We start from the raw sequence: 22,836 nt of genomic DNA, 5'->3' as shown, positions 1-22,836 counted from the left end.
GCGGGGAAATACTGCTGCCGGAGAGAAGAATTGAGAGAAACCTGGTGGGTGGCGAGAGGCAGGAACGGAGCCGCCTTGCTGAGGAGTGGAAGCAGAGACAAACTACGAGGAGAAGCAAAGTAATAAAAGAAAGAGGAAGAGAGACGATAAAGTGATCCCTTCGAGAAACAAGAGAGCAAAGGAGAGGGGATACGGAAGGACTCCACTGATGAGAGAGAGGAGTTGAAAGACACTTCCCCCCCCAGAGAGACACCAGAGACTGACTCTAAAACTCTCTCTCTCTTTGTCACACCACAAGGATTTGATGCCCCTCAGCCTGTTCACTTCTGTGTGTTCATGTTTCCCACAGGTTTCTCTTCCCCCAACCCCCCCACTGCAGCCCAGGAGGTCAGACCTGCCACTGATGGTACTACCAGCAGCAGCGCCTCCTGCAAGAAGAGAAAGTTAAATAACAGCAGCAACAGCAATTCTGAAAGAGAAGAATTCGATTCCATTTCTTCCTGCGCCTCTTCTCCTTCCAAAAACACCTCCTCATCCTCCTCCTCCATCATCACCACCTCCTCGTGCTCCTCCTCAGGGGTTGCCTCCTCCAACCATCACCTCCAGAAGAAACTGCGCTTTGAGGATTCAGTGGATTTTATTGGACTCGATGTGAAGATGGCTGAGGAGTCGTCTTCTTCCTCCTCTCCTGCTGCCTCTTCTCAACAGCAGCACCAACAACAGCTCAAAAACAAAAGCCTTTTAATTTCATCAGTGGCTGTGGGGCACCATGCAAATGGCCTGACCAAAGCTGCCTCCTCTACTGTGTCCAGTTTCGCCAACAGTAAACCCGGCTCTGCTAAGAAATTAGTGATCAAGAACTTTAAAGGTAACAGGCCATCGTTTGTCACAACCTGTGGGGAGCTGACCCTCCACTTTGTGGTTTGTTTTCAACCTGAAAACCGGTTGCCTTTCAAATAGCTCCAGGCTTTACAGGAAATGCTTTTCTGTGGTGAATGTCCCTATCCTTATGGAAAGGGGGAATAATGTTTTATGCTGCATCCTTGCCCAGTCACGTACACATCCTGAGCTACCCTGTGCTGCTGCCTGGGATTATTTTTCAGATCCTTTCCACTGCTCAGATGGCCTTAATTTGTACCTTAGACAAAAGGTTTTGCTACATAAATCTGTAAATTGCCTCTCTTTAAACTTTTAACGTGTGGTATCTCTTCTCTAGTAATTGGGGGTGTAGAATATATTTTAGCCCAGGTTATGATAAGTCTTTGCACAGAATGTGTTTGGTTGTTTTCTTTTAAATTGGGCTTGAATCTATATATCTTGAGCCTCTCCATGTTGTCTGTTTATAGGTTAATCTGTCTGTGTTTAAACGTTGAAACTAAGGTGATTATCAGGCTATTATGGTGTATTTCCTTTCTGGTTTCCCCACTTGCCTTTAAAGTAGGTAGTTCTGATTTTCACTGAGTGTTTTCCTTGCAATGATTTTTATTATTTAACTCTTCAGTGTCTTTTCTTTGTCTTAACACACTCACTTTACAACCTTATTTTATAAATTCTCTCAAAAGATGTGTTTGAGATTCCTAAGTATTGTTAGTAGAGACCAACTGAGGCAGAGAAAAAAGACTTTTCTGCTATGATGCTGCTTCATTTTCTAGCAAACAAGAATATAAATAGGTGTAGGCACAAAGCTTAGCTAAAATTCTGTCTTTTTTTCTGCTGTAAAGATGGGGAATCATGGACTTCTTTTATTCCTTGCCTCTTGCTATGCTCTGTGGTACTCCAATAGCTTGCTTTCTTGGCTTATTTTTCTTTTGCCCCCTGTGTTTGGAAGGGGAGGAGGGGTAAAAGATACTACTGACGTGGAAAACAATTCCTACATACACAATTGATACAGATGTTCTTTAGCAGTATCACAGAAGATAAGAATTAGGGTTGTTTGGCCACTGTAATGTTTTCCAGCAATTCATGCTCACAGGGTTAACTTTTGGCTTTAAGGCCCTCCTAACTCTCAAAAATGTTCCCCACCCATCATGCCATCAACACTTAAGTTTGTTATTTTGAAGTTTATACTTAGAAAGGATTGCCCCTTTTCTGTTGCTTGTACACTGCTATCTTTAAGGGAAGCCAACTTTTCATAGTTAAAATTTGCTAAATGTCATGGATTACATGGCTATGTGGTCATCGTTGCTTGCTGGAGTTTGAATCACTTGCTTAAAAAGGATGGCTTGAATCTGCCAGCTTCACTTTTTATTTACTCAGATGATATACAGAATAATAATGTTAAGGTTATTGTCTTAATATGGTGTCAATAACATCCTTTACAACTTAAATAACTTCTTAAAATCCAGAGTCTTGGTGTTTACTGCTGAGTAGCATGCTCATTTAGTTGCTGGTGAAAATAGGCAAGTCTCGCTTGTAGTTAGTTGTGTCTCTGCATTCCTAGGGTACAGCTAATGCTGGGCTGTTGCCAATATTGTATGGAAATGCTTGGGAGGACAAAAAATACTTCTCTCTGTTATTTCTCTAGAAATAACAAAGCTTTGCAATTTGTTTTTACCTTTAGGTATGTAAAAGTCGATTTTTATAGAGTACAAACTCTGGCCCAATTTCACCTGTTGGTGGCTTGGACGTGCAGGTGACTTCCCCCCTAAATTTTCTCCTCCTTCCTTCTCCATTTTGGAACATGCTTATTAGAACAAAGCTAGTCAGTTCAGCTGGCTAGGAGAACATAAAAAAATTTCAAAATACTGCTGGTATTCTGACTTGGGGAATCTCTTTTAGCCTGTTGTAAATGCTCAACTCCTGTGGAGTGCCCTGCATAGCAGGGGCATCTGTTAGAGAAGAGGCTGGAAAATATAACAGCAAGAATCCAATCTGCAAAGCTTGAGCTATTTGAATGTTAAAAGTGGGTTTAACTGTGACATATCCACTGCCCAAACCCAAGAGAGGCATCAGTGTTAAAACAGGGAGGTTTCCTTGCAACCATAAGGCCTGTGCTACAATGCCAGTGTTTCTTGGGGGTTTCTTTCCAACTTCTAACACAGAGTAGAATTAACGAGCAGTTAATTTTAAAAGTAGCTGTTTCCCACTCTATGCTGTAGTCCATTATTTTTGGCCTTTATGCTCACTTTTTCTAGCTGTGCTGTCCTGATTATGAAAATGTAATGAAGATGTAGATAGTTCCTGCTGGTTTTCAGCCTTCTAGCCCTCCTTGAGTTGCTCAGGCGCAGTGTTGTGATTTTTATAAGTCGCACATACTGTGTTGAGCTACAGATGCTGTGATGTGTGTGTGAAGAGCAAGGCTGAATTCTCACAATGCATTACTATTTCCAATGTAAATAAGATCCTGCTTTTACACAAATGCTTTCCTTTCATGTAAGTCTAAATTAAAACCTAGAACATCAGCCCATACCTCTTTCCTCTCAAAGCTGCATTTTTAATTCCTGTAAAAGGTAAGATATTCTGCTTTTTTGTAAATACTTTTTCCAACACTATGTAAATTTCTTTTAAAGATAAACCCAAATTGCCTGAAAACTACACAGATGAAACTTGGCAAAAACTGAAAGAAGCTGTAGAAGCTATCCAGAACAGTACTTCAATTAAGTACAATTTAGAGGAGCTCTATCAGGTAAGTGTTTGAAGTGAAAGTGATGGGGTAGGGGTTTGGTTGTTGATTTTTTTTTTTAAATTGCTTAAAAGACTTTTGATACAATGGGAAGAATATGACACTTTGCTCAATAGCTGCTTTTGAAAAACTTTTAGTAAAAAATTCTCAAGACCTGACATTGATTTATTTTTTTTTTACTTGCCCCAACATAATCCATGGTATGGTTTCCCTTGCAACAGTTCACAAGAATTAAATAAGGCAAGGAGCTGTATTCCCTTTACTGTTTTGGGGTTTATGGTGTGTAGCTGCTAAAGGAGAAATGTGAAAACCTAAAACATTGGTGTTTAGGTAAGAAAAAGATGATTTATATTAAAATATAATCCTTTTTCTACAGACAGTATCTGTTCGTGGTTGAGGATCATAAGTCATTTAAAAACCAAAACTTACTTGACTTCTTACAAGTAACTAGAATGCAGTTACTTCTTCATGAATTATATTACTTTGGTTTGATTGTAATTTTTATCATTCAGCTTTCTGTCTGTTCTAACAACTGAGAATCAGAATTCATTCCCAGCAATGGCTCTGATTGTTTTGCCCTGAGTGTTTTACAAAGTGATCAGACTTGAACTGCATTTCCTAACAGAGTTTTTTATATAAGCTCCACTTCTGCTTTTTCAGCTGCATGTGTTGGGGAGACTTCTCTCCTGCCTCACCTTTTCCCTACTAACGTTACAGTACTTGTGGTTTTAGTGGCCTAGCAACAGTACTACTTTAGCTAGGTATTAAGAAGCATCTATGCTTTTTACTCTACTTTCAAAGCCTTTATTTCCTGGGTAGTTCTTTGATTTGTTCCTCTGTGTCTATATAGCCTTCTGTCAACCTGTTTTTAGTGTCTTCTGCTGCTGCCTTCCTATTATCAGTAAATTGCACTTGGTTATGGGTCATTTCTTTTAAAACTTAGGGAGAAAAATTCTATTTGTACAGGGTTGAGGGAGATTAAGCAATGTGTAAATTGCCATTCCTTGTGGAACCAAGAACCTCATAAGACAAGTTTGTCAATTTTTAAGCTCATTATGATATTTTATAGTGTTCAATTAATCTATAAAACCCTGTGTCAGGATAACATAGAGCATTATTAAAGTAACTAATATTGTTGCTTTTGCAAAACTTTGTGAAACTTATTAGTGAATTACAATCAGCTGTATTGCTGGCATTGTAAATTACTCACTCTATACTGATAACACAGCTATTAACTGTTAATCAAATACTTAAGAATGTCTAAAAATGTTCAGTTGGAAGCCTTGCTTCTGTTCACTTTTACCACAGACTTTATATATTGCTTGTGCTCAAATAGGGTTTTTTCTTTTAATCTCAGTTTTAATATTGTCATAACTTAGATACCTTACAATGAAATAGCATACAGTTTATTTTTTTAATTAGTAAAAAATAAAAGTCTTGATTTTAAAATAGTAACAAGAATCACTAGTGTCTTTAAATGCTAACTAATGTCATTTCTGAACAGCTGTTTGGTAAATGAATCTGATGCCAAATATGCCCTGGCAGAGACCATTATCCAAGCATAGAAGGGAATTGCAAAAGAGTCTGCATAAGTTCTCCTGCATGCCTCAAAATAAAATACTTAAGTTTGGTCTAATTCAGGAAAAAAATCCCCCAGAGTGAACATTTTGAGGCTTTTTCTTTGTGGGACGCTGCCTTTGTACTTGCTTTGTTCCTCCCCAGCAAAAGACATTACATACATTTCTGAGGAGCTGAAGTACTGCAGAATTGAAGGCTTATTTATTAGAATAATTTTCCTTAGGTTAGTACCAGAGAGTAGAAATCTAGATCTTTGGTAACAAATTCCTTCTTAACTTCTTTTTGTCGATCACAGAGCTAAGTACTTTTTTTGAGAGTTCTGATTTTCTCTCACCAGAACTGTGTTCTGATGTGTTCTGTTTCCTCTTCTTCCTCTGCATGCAAATGCAAGTGTGGATGCTGAAATAAATTAAAAAAACCCCTATATATTGCACAAAGGGAGTAAGAGGCTTCAGCTTCACATGTTCTGACCACCTTCAGGGCACAGAAAGTTGTTGGAAATGTTTGTTACATTACAGTTATTGTTGTGTGACGCCAATAACTGAGTTTGTGAAGTTTAACATTGCAGTAGTGGTGTTATGCTCTAGAGAGCAAATCTTAGTAAAAGGTTTTTTTTATTGTGCACTTAAAAAGTTAAATTAAGCAGAATTCAGCAATGAAAATTTAAACATTTCTATGGATGTTATTGATGAAGATGCAGAAGTTTTGCACTTGATGTTCAGACACTCAGTGCTAGCAGACATCTATAAGCATTGGAGCTCCTGATACACAAATATACAGCTTCACATGAACACTGTGTGAAAGCAAGTGTGTATGAACCTGTTTCACTACAAGTTAATGCTATGTGCTCGTCTATATGCAGTGCAGAGGTTAATTCTTTGAAGGATTTGAAGCAGCATGGTTAAATAGTACCTGTTTTGATAGATGCAGTTACAGGGCTGTTGGTAGTTGGGAGGGATGAACTGTCCTGAAGTACAGGAACGTGACCACGGTGTCCTTAGGCTGGTAGGTACAAGTCTGACTGCAGTTACGTAGGTGACCAACAGGTTCTACTGAAAACATGTATCATCTTAGCTCAGGTTGGCTCCTCTGGAGTGGCAGAGAAGAAAAACACATTTCTTGCCCTTGCTGGAGGTCCAGTCAGGCTCATCAAACTTTAGTGTTTTCCATCCCCTTTTTCTTCTGATACCAAAGCAGTGGTTGTCTCCTGCTGTCTGCCTGCACCGTGGGTACGGCGGCAGCACTGAGTTGAGAGGAGCCCGTAAGCTGCTCCCAACAGTGGGCTGGAGAATATGTTTTCTTATTATGTCACTGTATTTGTTTGGGGTTTCTTAAATGTTAAGGCTGAGAGTTGAATTAATTGCTGTTTCCAAATAATAAGATGTGTACACTTAGTGATAATTCTGGCTTTTTGGTAGTTGTCATTCAGACCTGTTCTGGTCTTAATTGGCACACTCATGCTCTTGCAATGCCAGTTTGCTTCTGAAAGTAACCTTATGCAGGTTTGGTTCTTTTGTTGTTATTGTATGGGGTGGTTTTGTTGTGGGGTTTTGGGTTTTGTGGTGTGGTTTTGTTTTTGTTTAAACTCCTCTAGGTCCTACAGCCAGTATGAACTGTAGTGGATGGACTTGCTCTAGAAGTTGTTTACTTTTGATACTGAGGATGACTACTGTTGATATTCCAGGATAAACTGAGGAACTCCTTGTTTAGCTGTTTTGATTGTTCATGTGCTTTTAGTGGTGGCTGCTTACTCTTTGCTGGTGGTTTCTATTTGGACTGCTGGGAAATAATGCTGGGGGTGCTTCAGTGTAATGGAGTAGATCTGCTCTGTGTACTTCTGAACTGTGCCATCCCTGCATGGCTGCCTGGGGTTGCTGGGGAACAGAGTTGATGTTCTAGTACTTCTGTCCCCTATGAGTTGGTCGTACTGGTAACTGAAGTGTTTCCCATTTAAAAAATAAATAAATTTGAGAGGCATTAGGTGACAGTCATAGATACCTTTCCTCTCTAGCTTCCACACCTATTGCAGAATAATCACATACTGTGTTTTTCACCAGCCCACAAAGAGTTACAAGTTGCTCAGTGGCTTTCCAAATCTGGACACTTGGTATAGATTTTGAGAAAGTCTAGAGTTACACTTACAGACTTAGGAGCACTTGTTTGCTTGATCAATCTCCAAGACACGTCCCCATTAAACTTCTTTCTCCTTTTCACTGTGAAGCTCAGTGGCGCTTCTTCTAATAGCTGATTATGATCTAGAAATCTGAGATTTGTGATTATAAACATCTGGAATGCAGTCATACTGCAAAAATGTGTACAGGGCTATCACTAAACTTATTCAGGAAAGGGCTTGATGGGTGGAGAGATACATAAAATATGTATATGCATGTACTTTTGGGGATGAGGGAAGATTAATCAAGGAAAGTACTGCAAAAGGAAGTAACATTAGTAGTGCTTTTCTGCTAAGAGCAGTGTGACTTGCAGAGCACAGCAGTTAATAAAATTAGGACCTGAAGTGTCCTCTTTGAAGTATGAAACTCACTGAGCTGCTGGAACACATTAAACTAACATCCTTGTTCTTGGAGATGCAAGTCCTGTTTATGAGATACTGGTACTTCAACTGAAAATAATAAACTGTTAGCTGATAAGGGAACAGCCTTCCTTTGTCTCCTTCTACCATTATCAGGCCGTGCGTAGTACCATGGCTCTAGAGATTTCTGTGCAGCTGTTAACTGTGCTGCAGTTAAACTGGTAGATGTTTTCAGTGTGAAGCAGAAAAAAATCACTGTTTGGGTTTGATTATTCCCCCCCCCTTTGCTTGTAAAAGTACATATTAGAATATAAACGTATTTCTTAGTATCTGTTCCTCTTTACTTCAGGCTGTTGAGAATCTCTGCTCCTACAAGATTTCTGCAAACTTGTACAAACAATTGAGACAGATCTGTGAAGACCACATTAAAGCACAAATTCACCAATTCAGAGAATATCCTTTTTTTAGGTGTTGACAAGTCAAAATGTTTTTACCTGCCATGTGTATGTGGTGATGGATTTATTTAACTAGCTCATGACAGTACACTCTGTTAATCTGAATTCCTAATTTTTGTGTAATTGGGCTGTTTTCTTTTTTTTTGTGGGACCTCAGAGAACACTACTAGTTTCTTTCTGTCTGTGACCTTTTGAAAAGTTTGTGAGAAAGTTTCATTGGTATTTCTGAAACACTTCTGCATCTCACAAAAGCTGTATTAGACTTACAGGAAGAGTTAAAAAGACTGAGTTAGCTGTATCACTTCAGGCTCTTTTGTATCCTGATCTTGCCATACTCAGGTAAACAGAGAAGTCTTCCAGCAAGTAGTTTCTTGTTTTCTTTTCAAAAAGTGCTAGTGGTCTGGCACCATACAGTGTTAATGATTCTAAGGATCTAAATGCTTCATTTTCAGAAGTTTTCAGAGTTACATCAGATTGAGACCCTGTTAAGTGGGTGTTAATTAGTAGCAGATCTATGTCCTGAACTGAGTACAAGTTAAATTTCAACAGGTTATCTGCAGCTGTGGTTTCTGTACTTACCCATGTTGTGGATTCTTGGTTTTCAGGGTGTGGGGATGTGTATGTCTGTTCCACTCCCCGGGGATGGGGGGTTTAGACAAAACATTCTAAAGGATTTAGATCCTTTTTTTCAGTAGTTTAAATAATTTTGAACACAGGGACCCTTTTATTGAAAAAAACAAACATTGCAAGAAGTCAACTGGTTCTTTTTGGGAATATGTGAGAGTGTTGCACTCTCTGTTAAGTGTCATTTTTATTTGATTGCTAACACTACCTATTAATCATAATTTTCTTAACGATTTCTTCATGGATTCATTGGATAGTGTCCTTTTTCTAAAGAAAATAGACAAATGTTGGCAAGATCACTGCAGACAAATGGTAAGTTTCTTTTATCTTTTTAAAGAATACCAGTTGCCTAGTCAGCCTATATTTTGCTGAACTTTGTTCCTTTCCAAACATACTGTGCTTCTGAAATTCTGTCTTACAATAATATTTCACAGAGAAACCCTATGTAAATTTATCTAGTCTGTTAGACATGGAGCTTTGGAGACTTGTCTGTAGTGTGTTTCTTGATGCCTTGGGCTCATTTTGGATACATATGCACATACATAACTCCCAACTCCTGTTATTTCTGTACAAACATTTCACCTTTTATACCTTTTATAAAAGGACCTAGTCTTTTATACAGAAAGATGCTAAATGTTGTATTGATCATCTCACTGAGATTGGCAGAATACTTTAAACAAAGCAACACTCTCTAAGAAAGCAGTGTCTGAAACCTCTCAATGGGGTTTTCTTGTTGAGCATAACTTGGGTTGCACTTCAGTTTCAGGAGTAAAATGATTGATTGTGCCTTTTTTTCTATTTCTTCTCAAAACAGATAATGATTAGAAGTATCTTTTTGTTCTTGGATCGAACTTATGTACTTCAGAATTCAATGCTGCCATCTATTTGGTAAGGGCACAAAGCCTGTTTAAATTATTGCATACATTTTGCTGACTTTCAGAGTTTTGTTAACTGTATGACCTGTAAATTAGATGGTGACTACATGTATACTTGTGGCAAAGGGAGATTTTACTTGTAACTGATGTCCCATGAATGACAGGATTCTTCTAGATGAGCTGTGATAGCAAATTTCAGCTAAGTAGATACCAACCTCCAGTTAGCACAGCAAAAGGAAAAGGCCTGTCTGACAACTGAAGTGGGGAGGGAGGGTTGAGTTGCCTAATTCCTGGCTTTAACATGCTTGGTATTCCAAGGTCTGCAAGTATTTTTGAAGGAAAGTTATCAAAGCAGCAAGTTACTCCCTTTTGGACTTCTCTTCCCCTTGGTATTATAAAAATCAGCAGATGCCCTGCAGTGCCTTTGGCACTACCTGGATTACTTCAGCAGAGATTGAAGGAGTGGTGGATAGAGGGTCTGGCTTTTACTGAAACAGCACAGACACACAGTTTCAGACTCATGGAAGGTTTTAACTGGAATGCTCAAATCAGAGCTCTCTGCCTTTCATGTCACTGAGTTCTAAGCTCTGCCTGTGAGTTAGAGATTAGAAAGTGATGGATAAAGAAGGATATTGTCCAGCAACTTAACCACAGAACTGGGACCAGGATGGCACTATCCTTTCCTCATGAAGGCCGCTATTCATTCGGTTTCTATCATGCTGCAAACCAAGTGAAAAATAAAGACTCTGCAAAAGTTAAATAGCTATTGAGGAAAACATTGTGTGACCTGGTCTTTAAAATCTGTAGCTTACTGTTGGTGCTTCAGCATGGTTTATTTTAGTGTTTGTGTGTTTGTTCATCGTGAGCGATTTGGGGGCAGAGGAACGAGGCATCCAAAGAATGCTGCTATTTCTTGGCCTCTGACCTAGATCAAATCTTATTAATAGAGAATAGTTGGGGTTGATTCTTGTGCAATTCATTGAACAATCTTCATTTTCTTTTTAGGGATATGGGGCTAGAATTGTTCAGAACTCATATAATCAGTGACCAGAAGGTTCAGAACAAAACTATTGATGGCATTCTGCTGCTGATTGAGAGGGAGAGGAATGGTGAGGCTATCGATAGAAGTTTATTGCGGAGCCTTCTGAGCATGCTTTCTGACTTGCAGGTGAGTGAATTTGTTTCATGTGTAAACCAATAAATAGCTCAGGTTCTTATTTGATGCTCAGTAAGTTTCACCTCGGACTGCTGTTGTGTTCCTTCCTTAGATTTATCAGGACTCTTTCGAACATAGATTCTTGGAAGAGACTAACCGCCTGTATGCAGCAGAGGGACAGAGGCTTATGCAGGAACGAGAGGTATTTTGAGTGTTTAACAATATTTATGTTTAATGATGAAGCATTTCTCAAGGAGAGGAACTATTTCACTGCCTTAGCCAGCATACAGGGCAGTAATGTGACATTGGTGTTGTTATAGAACTCTTAACAAGCAAATTCACATGCAGTTGCCTTCAGTCACAGTGCTAATGATTTTTACTTAAAAAATGAAGCCACTGCTGCTGATCAGACCAGTATTGTCTTCTGTGTTTTGTTTTTTTTTATTTATTTAAAACATACAAAACTACTCTGGCATTTTCAGGTTCCAGAATATCTTCACCATGTCAACAAGCGCTTGGAAGAAGAAGCAGACAGGATAATCACTTATTTAGATCAGAGCACACAGTAAGTGCTTGGTCTTGTTACCTGTTTGGCCCCAGTTGAGGGCCATCTAATACCTACAGTTTATTTTACTTACTGACTGACCATCAATTGCTTCTCCTTTCCTTGTTTACAATGAAGCACTGTGGTGGCTCATAGGATTAATAGCCTCTTTTTTTTTTAAAGCCACTAGTTATTCTGATGTAAATGTTGCTGGGCATTTGGTTGGAGAAAAATAGGTTGCCACCCCCAATCCAAACATCTTTCTCACTGAAGTGCAGTTAATCAGCTGTTGTCCTACCTGAAAAAGATAGGATCTGAGATAGAAAATTCTTAAACTTAAGGGTCTGAATACTTGCATTTAAGTATTTGCATATTCTTTAGAGAATCTGGGAAATTACTGACTAATGTCACTCTTCAGTCTCTTCTACTTAGAGGCAGGATTTCCTCAGATATAGTCAAGTGGAGGTCATGACTGGTAGGACAGGAGAGTTGTTCTAACATAAAGCCACAGCTGTCATACCTGAAAGAAAATGTAGGTCACTAATGTTCCTCTTGGAGGAAGTGGTAGCAGCTTCTTAAAGAGCAAGTAGAGAGGATCACGCTGAGAGGAAGGTGCTTTATTGCTACCGTCATGTTTTTATTTCCTTCCTCCTTCAGCTGTTAAAAACATCTAGTTTATTTAGTGGCTTCCTTCTTCCACACAGCTATTAGTGGCCAACTCCCTATTTTGTTTTAATGCTTCTTGACTAGTGAGGTGTGGCTTTTTTTTCTTCTCCTTGGTTTGTTGCCCAAGATATGAATCTCCTCCCACAAAGTAAGAAGGTATATTCTTTGACAAACTTGTGCCCCATTTCCTCACTGATGGCATCATTGTCCAGCTGCCTAGAGGTCACCTGCAGCAGGCTTATTGTGTGAATTAATTCCTCAGTCAGGAAACAGAAAAAAAGATAGCTTATGGGAGAGGAAAAAGGATAAATATATGTATAATCTTTTTAGGTCCCTGGCCACAGATAATTAGAGCACTCCCAATGACAACTGTAGTTAACAATCTCAAAAAAAGATGTAAAACTGTCAATAATGGAAAAAGGAAAAGTAATTCTAAACATTTTTTCTATAGGAAGCCACTAATTGCTACTGTAGAAAAGCAACTTCTAGGTGAACATTTAACAGCCATTCTTCAGAAAGGTAATCTTTCTTCTTTATAGCAATGTTTCTAATTACTGCTGTGGGGCTTTCAATTCCTGTGCTGAAAAAGAAAGTGACAGATTCAGGTGCTGGGGGAGGACACAAGCTACATCATTCTGTAGTGCCCCTTGCTACTCAGTTCATGAAATAGAGGGGATGGCATGAGGGGAAAATACCATTCGCCTTGTCAGAGGTAAGGGGACACAATGCTTTCTTCAGATACATAGCAAAGCAAAAGGAAAACTAGAATGGGGGATGCCAGAATTCAGTGTGTTAAATAGCATTTTGAAGACTCAGAGGTAAAGGAGTAGCCTTCAAATTATGGCTGTAGCAGCAAGGGGAAATGTTGATTTACTCGCTGCTCAGAAAAAGCAGCTTGTTTTAAAAGGTTAGTACAGTCTGAGCAATGGAGTACATTACCTCAATTCTGGAACCATCTCTGTGGAGTCAAGCGACCCTCTTGGTCTGAGTATGGTCTGGAAAGAGATATGGGTGCTGCAAGAGTTGAACAATAAAAGAAAATTATTATCAAGTCCTTACTAGCTAGATTCTGGATGAAAACAGATACATGAGCATCCTCCTGCACATCTCTAACAAACTTTGAGAGGAGTACCAAGTTTTTGCAATATTTACCCATCTACTTTCTTAGGACCTTGCTGTGGAGCATCAGGCCTTCTCTGCCAAAAAGTTAAAAAGTGAAAGGTGAAAATACTTCTTCAAGCTGCTCGTCTTCAAACATTTGTAAAACTTATTTTACAGCTGGAGTTGACCCTGTGCTCTGTCTTGCCAGGGAATTTTTCCTACAGATCAGTAGAGTGTGAACTTGTCAAATCTTTAGAGAATAATAAAGCAGAAGTAACCAAAGGTTTTGTGATGTATATGCTGTGTACAGCATGTGTAGCTGAAGAAGATGCCCAGTGCATTAACAAGGTTTTTAAGGTGTGAGCCAGTTCAGGTAGACGTTCTGTGTTCCCCTGTTAAATTTGGTAACTTTAAAAACATCAGACAAACAAATCACCACCAGTAATTGCCTGATAAAAAATACTAGCTTTGAAGAGGTCCCTTAGTGTGATAATTTGTTGTGCTTTCTCTGGATTACTCTGGCTTTAATTCCTGTTGAAATTTTTTCATTTGCAGGCTTAAACCACCTTCTTGATGAGAACCGGATTCAAGACCTGTCTCTTCTGTATCAGTTGTTCAGTCGTGTGAGAGGCGGAGTGCAGGTTCTCTTGCAGCACTGGATTGAGTACATAAAGGTACTGTTTCTAGACCTCTGGAACAGATACCAATAATCTACTGATGGGGGTCATACATGGATATTTGTCATCTCTAAATTATTGCATTTTTCAAAGAATTGAAGACTGCTTATAAACTATATATTTAATGGGCAGCTTTTAAAACTGTACAAGGCAAAGTACAGTAACTGTTCTAGCCTTGTCAAAGAAAATACTGAAAGTTCAGTTGCATTATTCAACTGCAAAAAATGTAACAGTTTTATCTTATATGTGATTAGTTGTGGGGGACAACTGTATTTCTCCAGTAAGCATTTTGGTAGTGGCAGAGTATTTGTCTTCTACCTGTTAATATTTCTGTCTAGTACCTGCTAAAACTTCTTGTCAGACTAGTAGGTAAAACTACCAACCAGTTGAGGTTCAAAAAGCACTTGAATATCGCTTCAGGTGTTTCATTCTTTTACTCAGTGAAAATGTTGTCCCAGAAAGTATGTTTGTTCTGAAGGAAGGCACTGTAATAGCACAGGAGTATGGTTAAATCGAGTTTAATAGGAGCTTTGCTTGTGTAAAACCTGAGGATATAAGTGTTTATAAAGGGTTCGTTAATTTTGTCATGCTTAAGTTGATTTCCTCACGCTCTAGTTCTGAATCTGTTTGCTTACATACTGAGTTTGAAGCAACATACAAGGCCTAGGAGTGATTATACAGAAAGTACTTCTTAATGCTGTCACTTCTGTTGTGTTAGCAGAACTAGTATGAATACTAGAAACAAGGTATTATAAAAATAACTTGGGTTTTAGAAGTCTTTTCATTTAAATTCATTATTCAAGCTAACTGAAGGATATGTTTTACTTTGCAGGCATTTGGTAGCACCATAGTAATTAATCCAGAAAAAGACAAAACCATGGTCCAAGAGCTACTTGATTTTAAAGACAAAGTTGACCATATTATTGATGTTTGCTTTCTCAAGAATGAGAAGTTTGTAAATGCCATGAAAGAAGCCTTTGAAACGTTCATTAACAAAAGACCAAATAAGCCAGCTGAACTCATAGGTATTTTTCTTCAGTTTCTTCCAATGTGAGAACTTGGGTGGGGGACAGGAGGAATTTGATGATGCAGCTTACAGATTAGATATGATGGAATTGTGTGTTGGAAGACATAACAGTATGTTGTCAAACTGGGGGTCTGCTGTGCCTTATTATGCAAGTGACTTATTTGATAGAATAGCAGTAAGAACAAGCCCTGTTCATCAGTTCACTAGCTAGGCTATAGAAATGTGAAGAACACTAGGACTTGAGCATTCCAGCAATTGACTGGTGTCCTGATGTGAGAATACATCTAATTGGCATTTTCAGAAGCTTACATAACTGTGCCACCAACACGTGTGCACAGAGCTCTTTAGGGCTCTGCATTGCTATCTGTCTCTTCTATGAAAGTGAGGAGAGAGGAGGATATGCTGTATCCCTCTCACATTCTCTGGGTAGAGCCTCTGTAGTTTGCAGAGAATGTTGTTTATAGACACATGTGCTACAAGCCTCCCCACTTTTGAATACCTTATTTCACCACAAAGTGAATATCTGCCTTGCACTCTGTTGCACTGTTAGCTCTGCAGAGCAATGCTTTCTGTCCTCCTTTTTAAAATTAGTTCACTAACTGTAATGTGCTTAGCGAACCATTTGTAATTAAAGCAAACAGTAACCTGCTAGAGAAATTCAGCAGTATAAGCAACACATTTAAATAACTGGTCTACCTGTTTTTCTTTTGATCTTTTTGCTTCTATTATAACCATGCCAGTCTGTTGCAAATGTGAATTTTTACTTTTGAGATCACATGGGCCAGGGTATTTTACATCTGCAAAATGTATTTTAGCATTATATAATGTAAAAAAAGTTAACATGCAGTAATGGCTTATCTGAAAAAATTATGAGGCTGTAATATTTTTACAACTTTATAGCCTCTATGAAAATATATCAAGCCAGCTGTCATGAAACTGATTTGAGGTTACTTCAGGATCCTTTACATTTCCAAAAGATTTCAAAATACTATATTTCAAAATAAAAAATCTCAAAAATAAATTGTTTCATTCTGATACTAAGCATATGCTAAACTTCTTATTCCTCAACACACTTTTAGCTAAATATGTAGATTCAAAGCTTCGTGCAGGCAACAAAGAAGCTACTGACGAAGAACTTGAAAAAATGCTGGATAAAATTATGATCATATTCAGATTCATCTATGGTAAGTTGGATTGGGGGGCAATACAGTTTAATCAGTAACATAAAGGTATTTGGCAATAACTTGTGTGCTTTGTCTGCGTTTTCAAGCATTCATTCTCTGTAGATGCAGCTGGTGTAGTGCTCTTTAACTACTGTGCTTGTTAAAATGCTGATAACAAGACATGACTCAATCTGCCAGTCTTAATGTGAAGGCCCCTGTTAGTGTTACTGAGCTTTGAATTGGGTCTGTTGTAGGTAATGATGGTTTAAAACAATGACTTATGATCACTGTCTCATCTCTTGCAGGCAAAGATGTCTTTGAGGCCTTTTATAAAAAAGATCTAGCAAAGAGACTATTAGTTGGGAAGAGTGCATCAGTAGATGCTGAAAAATCTATGCTTTCCAAACTCAAACATGGTAAATATCTATCAGCTTGCTTTCTTTTAAAAATAGCAATTTTAACAGGCCTTCCCAGAAGCACTGTTTGTTTGTCCCCTTTGCACAAGGGCAAAAGCCTCGTGTGAAATTCTTGATTGACTGTTGGGCTCTGGGGACCCTCATTTGTGTTTAGTTTTGTAACTACAGCAGCAATACTGAGAAGCCAGGAGTTTAAACTGCATGCTGTAGCCAGTGGGATAGAGGGAAGGTTCCTAAAACAAACCAGTGATGTGCTTGGAGGACTTGAGTGATTATTCCCGCTTGTTACTCCATATAATATGTAAATCACAATTCTGACAGCTAGCAACCTTCTAGTCTGGTCTTCATTGTTTCACAGGATAGAATAGATTTATGGGTGCTAAGAGTATGATACGCAGAGTTTGATCGTGTTCTAACATCAAGGCACAGTTGGCAGGTAGGGATCAGAATTGTTCTGTGGTGACAAGTGCCAGAGGGAGTCCTAGGATGAACAGTCATGTCCACATGGAAAAACACATTGCAAAATAACTGCTACATCAAAAAATTTCCCCTCCCCCTGCCTTTCTTGTTTATATTTTTATTCTGTATTTTAATTAGAATCTAGGTCTTTATGTATGAATGTAAGTAGAATTAGGTTGTCTGGCTTCAGTACATTCAGGTTCACTTTGAAGATTTAAATTTTTTCTTTTGTAGAATGTGGAGCTGCTTTCACCAGCAAACTTGAAGGAATGTTTAAAGATATGGAACTTTCAAAAGACATAATGATACAATTTAAACAGGTACTGCCAGAGAGCCTGCCAGGGCTCCTTTGTTTACTTGCTTTTTGAATGAGTTATTCTCAGAAAGCCTAATGAGACTGTACGAGATGTCTTCACTTGGGAACATTTCTATTGTCATAGAGTTAAACTCCATTTTTGTTACTCTAGTTGTCTGTAATGTTCTGTGACTACAGAGAAAAGGACTTTTTAGGTAATCACTTTCAAAAGGTGCAGACAAAAGTCCAGCTGGGAAAACAGTCTCTACTGAAAATCAAGTCAGAATCTGTTTGGTATTTCTGGACTGTCAGTGGGTTTTAATGTTACAGAATTCGAATGGTTTTCCTGAACAACAAAGCAAAAAAAACTGAAACATGAAGCTTCCAGAAAACAAACAAACAAGAAACCAAACACCCCCACAAAATAAAACCAACCCCGCCACAGTAATAAAATAACTGTAAAATTATAAAACTTCTTTTACAGAAGATTAGATGCACTTGGTGACATGGTCTAGTGTTGGACCTAGATGGGCTGGATAGATGGTTGGACTCGATGATTTTGAAGGTCTTTTCCAACCGAAACCATTCCATGATTCTATGAAAGCATTTACAATGTGACTGTATTCTGATGGACTGGCTTGTACGGTTTTGCCCATTAGTTCTGGTAGTTCTGTGATGTTTTGATTACAAGCAAATTCTATGTTCTTTCTTCCATTCACACATCATTAGGCACATCTTGATATTGGCCTGCCAAAAATCTACTTTAGCTGTTTTCTTCCTGTGTGGAAGTGCCTTTAGAACTTGAGAAAAGTCATTGTTCTTACACAGTTTCCTCGTACGTAACTCACAGTTTATGTAGCAAAGGCATCATAAGGTCATTTGCCTCTTGTAACTGACTTTTCAGTTCTACCTGATATATGTTTAATGCAATTGCTTTATTTCAGTTGCTTTATTTGTTTACTTTGTTTCTTCCTGCAGTATATGCAAAATCAGAATGTACCTGGCAACATTGAACTAACAGTGAATATTCTGACTATGGGTTATTGGCCAACCTACGTGCCTATGGAGGTCCATTTGCCCCCAGAGGTAATGAATAGAGATGATACCAAGAATCAGACTACCAGTAACGCATCCTGACATCAACTGCAACTTGGTTTTAAATATGCATATAATCTCTGGAAAGAAATGCAGAAGTGTGTGGGTTTTTTAATGAAGTTTGTTTTGCAATTCCCTTCATCTTTCTAAGCCATTATTTAAAGTCTTATTTGCTTGTAGAGGAAGGAAAAATGCTTTCAAAGTAGAAACTGTGTCTTAGTGTTGGGTTTTTTCCTCTTTTTAGATGGTAAAACTGCAGGAGATTTTCAAGACCTTTTATTTAGGAAAACATAGTGGTAGGAAACTTCAATGGCAGTCAACACTAGGACACTGTGTACTAAAAGCAGAGTTTAAAGAGGTGAGTGTATTGTTTCTCTTATTCCTGTCGCTTTGCTGATTCCACATGTGGGTTCTACCTCAGGGATATATCAGGAACCTTTTTTGTGCTGTGATGGAGAACTCAGCACTGGTTTTGCAATTACTTTTAACTTCTGACCTCTTGCTATTATTTCCGGAGTTGGTAGTTTCTGAAATAGATGTATTAAGGTCTAAGAAGGTGCATCTGATTTCTGTCCTGGTGAAAAAAATAACAGTTGTTGGCTATTGTTTGGTGAAAATACCCATTGGGTTCAGTTCTGTATTAAACACAGCACTGAGTTGTGTACTGAGGAGAAAAAAGGACGCCATGTTCCATAGATAACCTTACTTCATCTAACAGCATTAAGCATCTTTTCAGTAAGCTTTTTCAGTACATAAAGAAAAGCTTTGGATTGTACCAGAGCACAGCTGGATTAAAAAGGCTTCCAGTTATTCCCCTTCAGTACTTCTTTATGGGCACAAATAAGTTAAATTCCTCTTGGAATGGGAATGCTTACCAGTTCTAATTTTCAAAAAAATATAAATGGTAAAACAAACTTGGCTATTTGAAAGATTCACAGTTCCTAATGCTGTGTTTCTTAAGCTAATGCTTGTGTTACACTTGGACCTTCAAATTGTAATTTTAAGCACTGAGTGCTTTGAGATTTCTGTTGAGTAAGTTGCTGCAGATCTTGGGTGAGTTTTGTCACTGGATATTGTAATCTAACCTCTGACCTGTAGTTTGTTCTGCATTTCATAGTAAACACAAGGTGACTGGTAACTTTTATTGTTTCTTATTCCCAAATGAATAAAATAATAATTGCATCCGTTAAGTGAAGTAATTGCTGTACAAGAGTGACTTGTTCCTTGCCCCTGCCCACCCCCCAGAACAACCCAAAAACTAGCCCAGTGATGTCTGTTAATTTTCCTTTGACAGGGCAAAAAAGAACTTCAGGTCTCCTTGTTCCAGACACTGGTGCTGCTCATGTTTAATGAAGGAGAGGAGTTCAGTTTAGAGGAAATAAAACAGGCCACTGGGATAGGTTGGTATTGAAAACAGATAACTACTTCCAAGTGTTCTTACTTTAAAAAAACAAACCTAAACAACTTGTTTCCGCTTTAGAGGACGGAGAGCTGAGAAGGACTCTTCAGTCTCTGGCTTGTGGCAAAGCCAGAGTACTGACTAAAAGCCCCAAAGGCAAAGATGTGGAAGATGGTGATAAATTCACATGTAATGATGATTTCAGACATAAGCTCTTCAGGATAAAGATCAACCAAATTCAGATGAAAGAAACGGTATATTCTTTTTAATTCTCTGGGGTTAGCTCCTTGGTTTTAATTTCTTGTTGCCTGTCCATTTACAAGCTTTTTTTCCTCTCAGTTGTAAGATACATACTGATACCTATGTCAAAGTTACACATATAGTCTGGATGATAGCACATGCCTCACAGTGCAGATTTAAGTGCACGCTTCCATACTAACTTAAACACCAGTGATGCTAGATGTCTCAAAATAGGGTTGTTTAAGAGAAGTTCTACTTGGTCAATGTTCTTTTCACCCTTGTTCTTTCCCTGGGGCTTTACTGAGTAGTTTGTGAACTACTCAGTGAATTTTCCCTGATTGACACCCAAAGTAAACTCTGTGCAAAGTATTTTAACTTCTGGTACAAGTGTTTTTAATGGGCAGATGGTCTTCGTGTTGGTAAAGGATTTATCTCAGATACTTGACAACAGACATTTTACTGTCTAACACTGAGAATTATCTGAGATACAAAAAATAATTGGTTTTGACAGTTCTAGTGTTCTCTTCAAAACTTTTCTAAATGGATCCTCCAGGTAGAGGAGCAGGCAAGCACTACAGAGAGAGTATTCCAGGACCGGCAATACCAGATTGACGCTGCAATTGTACGAATCATGAAGATGCGGAAGACATTGAGTCACAACCTGCTTGTGTCAGAGGTCTACAACCAGCTTAAATTCCCAGTAAAGGTGCAGTACTGATCTTCCTTCTAAAACTTTGTTTCTCTTTTTTTATATTCTCTGTCCTGTCCTCAATTAAGCAGTGCTTCTGTCTGAAACATGCATCTTTTTATTGTTAGGAAAGACAAACACTTTGAGGGATTTTTAAAATGCCAGTTGTGATCATATATCTGAACGTTACCTCAGGCTTTTAGTAAGTCAGTAAAACCTTTTACTGAGGGCTCTCAGAACCAGAGTCTCTTAGCAGTACCTGAAGAGAGCTCTCCTTGCCTGCTGCTGCTCACACATTTAAGTGTTCTGGCAGCGTGTTCTTGGGGACGAGGGGAAAATGTTTGAGATAGGTAATGGAGAGCTGGCTTTGATTCTTAACATGGGTGATAATTTTGAATTAATAACCAGTAAAGACATAGAGTTTTCTTTCAGACAGGTTATATCAGTTAATATTTCTGTGTATGTATATTTTTATATATGAAATGAAAATTAGATATTGCTGAACATATCAATGCTAAAGAAGCCCACAGATGCAATATAAAATTTATATGCAGTATAACAGCTTGCCTACAGTGTAAAAATAATGTAAAAATGGAAACAAACTTTCAGATAGACACTGGGCATCCATTGAGTTCAAACACACAGTGCTTTCTATCAGTGGAAATGTACAATAAAAGATACTGCCATCTCATTCTGTTTGTTACGGGCTGAGTTCCTGCAGGCCTGTTAAGTGTTGCATAAACTGTAAGTGGGCTTTGTGGGGTTATAACTGGTTACTTAAATGCTTTTCCTCACTCTCCTTCGTGAGGGGTTTTTACACCCAACAAAATCACAGGGCACCCAAACCGTGAAAAACCTACTCACGTGAAGATAAAATTAAACATAGACCAATTTTTGTCAGGTGTAAGTCAGAAATAGAAACACTTTGATGTCTACTGTATAAATCACAGTTCTTTAGAGTAGACTTCAGTTTAAACAGCAGCAAATATCTTTTCCTGCCATAAATGTCTGTGTTTAGCTGCGGGTGACGGGTAATTTTATTACTTTCTCTTCAATCAGTTACACATTGCAGACTTAAAAAGCTCTGATGCTTTAAGCATGGTGGTGTTGTTTAAAACCATGATTTCTGTTTCCTCAGCCATCTTAAACAGTATGGATATTTGCCTAAAGTAGAAAGAACAAACAGGAGCACTGACTGTGAAGTAATAATGCTGACGTCTGCTTTATTTTGCAGCCTGCTGACCTTAAGAAGAGAATAGAATCCTTAATTGACAGGGACTACATGGAAAGAGATAAAGAAAACCCGAATCAGTACAACTATATTGCATAAACATATGTTGGCCTTTGTTTTACTGCACACTTGGTGTCATACACAGTTGCCAGTGGATAAACTAGCCTGTTGATCCCGTTAATTGACTTTTTATACTACCGATGATTGAATGAAAGCAGTGTAATGGAAAAGTATGGTAGAGTGGACTTCTTTCAGTGGTTAACATGCCCTTTTAAAGAGTACTATTTACATTTTAAGAAGAATGCTGTTGAACTCTTTGCATGTTATTTAGTAAGATGTGCAGAAAGCTGAAAGAAAGTACCTGGTCTTTGTGATTCCATTTGTCTCTGGGTCTGGAGAGGGGTCCCTTGATACATGACAGATGTCTTTCACACCTTTAAATGGAAACAGAAGGTTAATATAAGAAAATAGCCTTTAAAATGCTTAAACTGCATGCAAATTTTTAATTTACTGTACAGAAAGCATTTCAGTTAGTACCATACCATTGGTTTGGGTGATGCCCGCACTTGGATTTTTCCCTTGAGGGAGGGGAAAATGGGGAAGAAGCCAAGTTATGCTTATTGCTGATCTAATGGCAAATATTCTTGGTTGCAATTAAGACAAAATGGTACCAGTATAAAACGATGTATAAAGTTTGTGGTGTGGGCATATGTATTGTATATACAACCACCACTCTTAATGAACTGCTACAGCGACACAAGTTCGGATGAGATTTTTATGGCTTGCCTGTGAGACTTGGTGTTCACCTTTGGGAATTTTAAGCATAAAACAGCCATAATGGAAAAAGTGTCAGATTTTACTAGTCATGGGTAGGAGGCCTTCACCTCTTGGCAGCAATACTCTAGAGAAGAGAATCTACTTACAGATAGCTGTGAAAAGCCACGCTGTTCTTGTGGTAAAGCTGTAAGAAGAAAAATTACAAATGAATTTTAATA

General features: G+C 38.3%; 1 protein-coding gene across 1 annotated transcript; it reads left to right on the top strand.

Moving 5' to 3' along the window:
• Positions 1–336: 336 nt before the first annotated feature.
• Positions 337–21,963, top strand: CUL4B (cullin 4B; the record flags this gene model as incomplete). Its single annotated transcript, XM_084269324.1, has 20 exons — positions 337–868; positions 3,510–3,625; positions 8,080–8,198; positions 9,067–9,121; positions 9,624–9,697; positions 10,690–10,852; positions 10,953–11,042; positions 11,323–11,405; positions 12,502–12,569; positions 13,707–13,825; positions 14,661–14,853; positions 15,935–16,039; positions 16,324–16,434; positions 17,128–17,213; positions 18,167–18,274; positions 18,528–18,641; positions 19,578–19,683; positions 19,764–19,936; positions 20,476–20,628; positions 21,845–21,963. The coding sequence occupies 20 exons, from the start codon at positions 337–339 to the stop codon at positions 21,938–21,940; spliced, it is 2,664 nt and encodes an 887-aa protein (XP_084125450.1). The 3' UTR covers positions 21,941–21,963.
• Between the last annotated feature and the right edge of the window lie 873 nt (positions 21,964–22,836).

The sequence above is a fragment of the Gallinula chloropus genome, assembly GCF_964237585.1.
Source record: "Gallinula chloropus genome assembly, chromosome: 11".
Lineage (NCBI taxonomy): Eukaryota > Metazoa > Chordata > Aves > Gruiformes > Rallidae > Gallinula > Gallinula chloropus.
The sequence above is the reverse complement of the archived record's forward strand: the minus strand, read 5'-3'. Positions and strand labels throughout refer to the sequence as shown.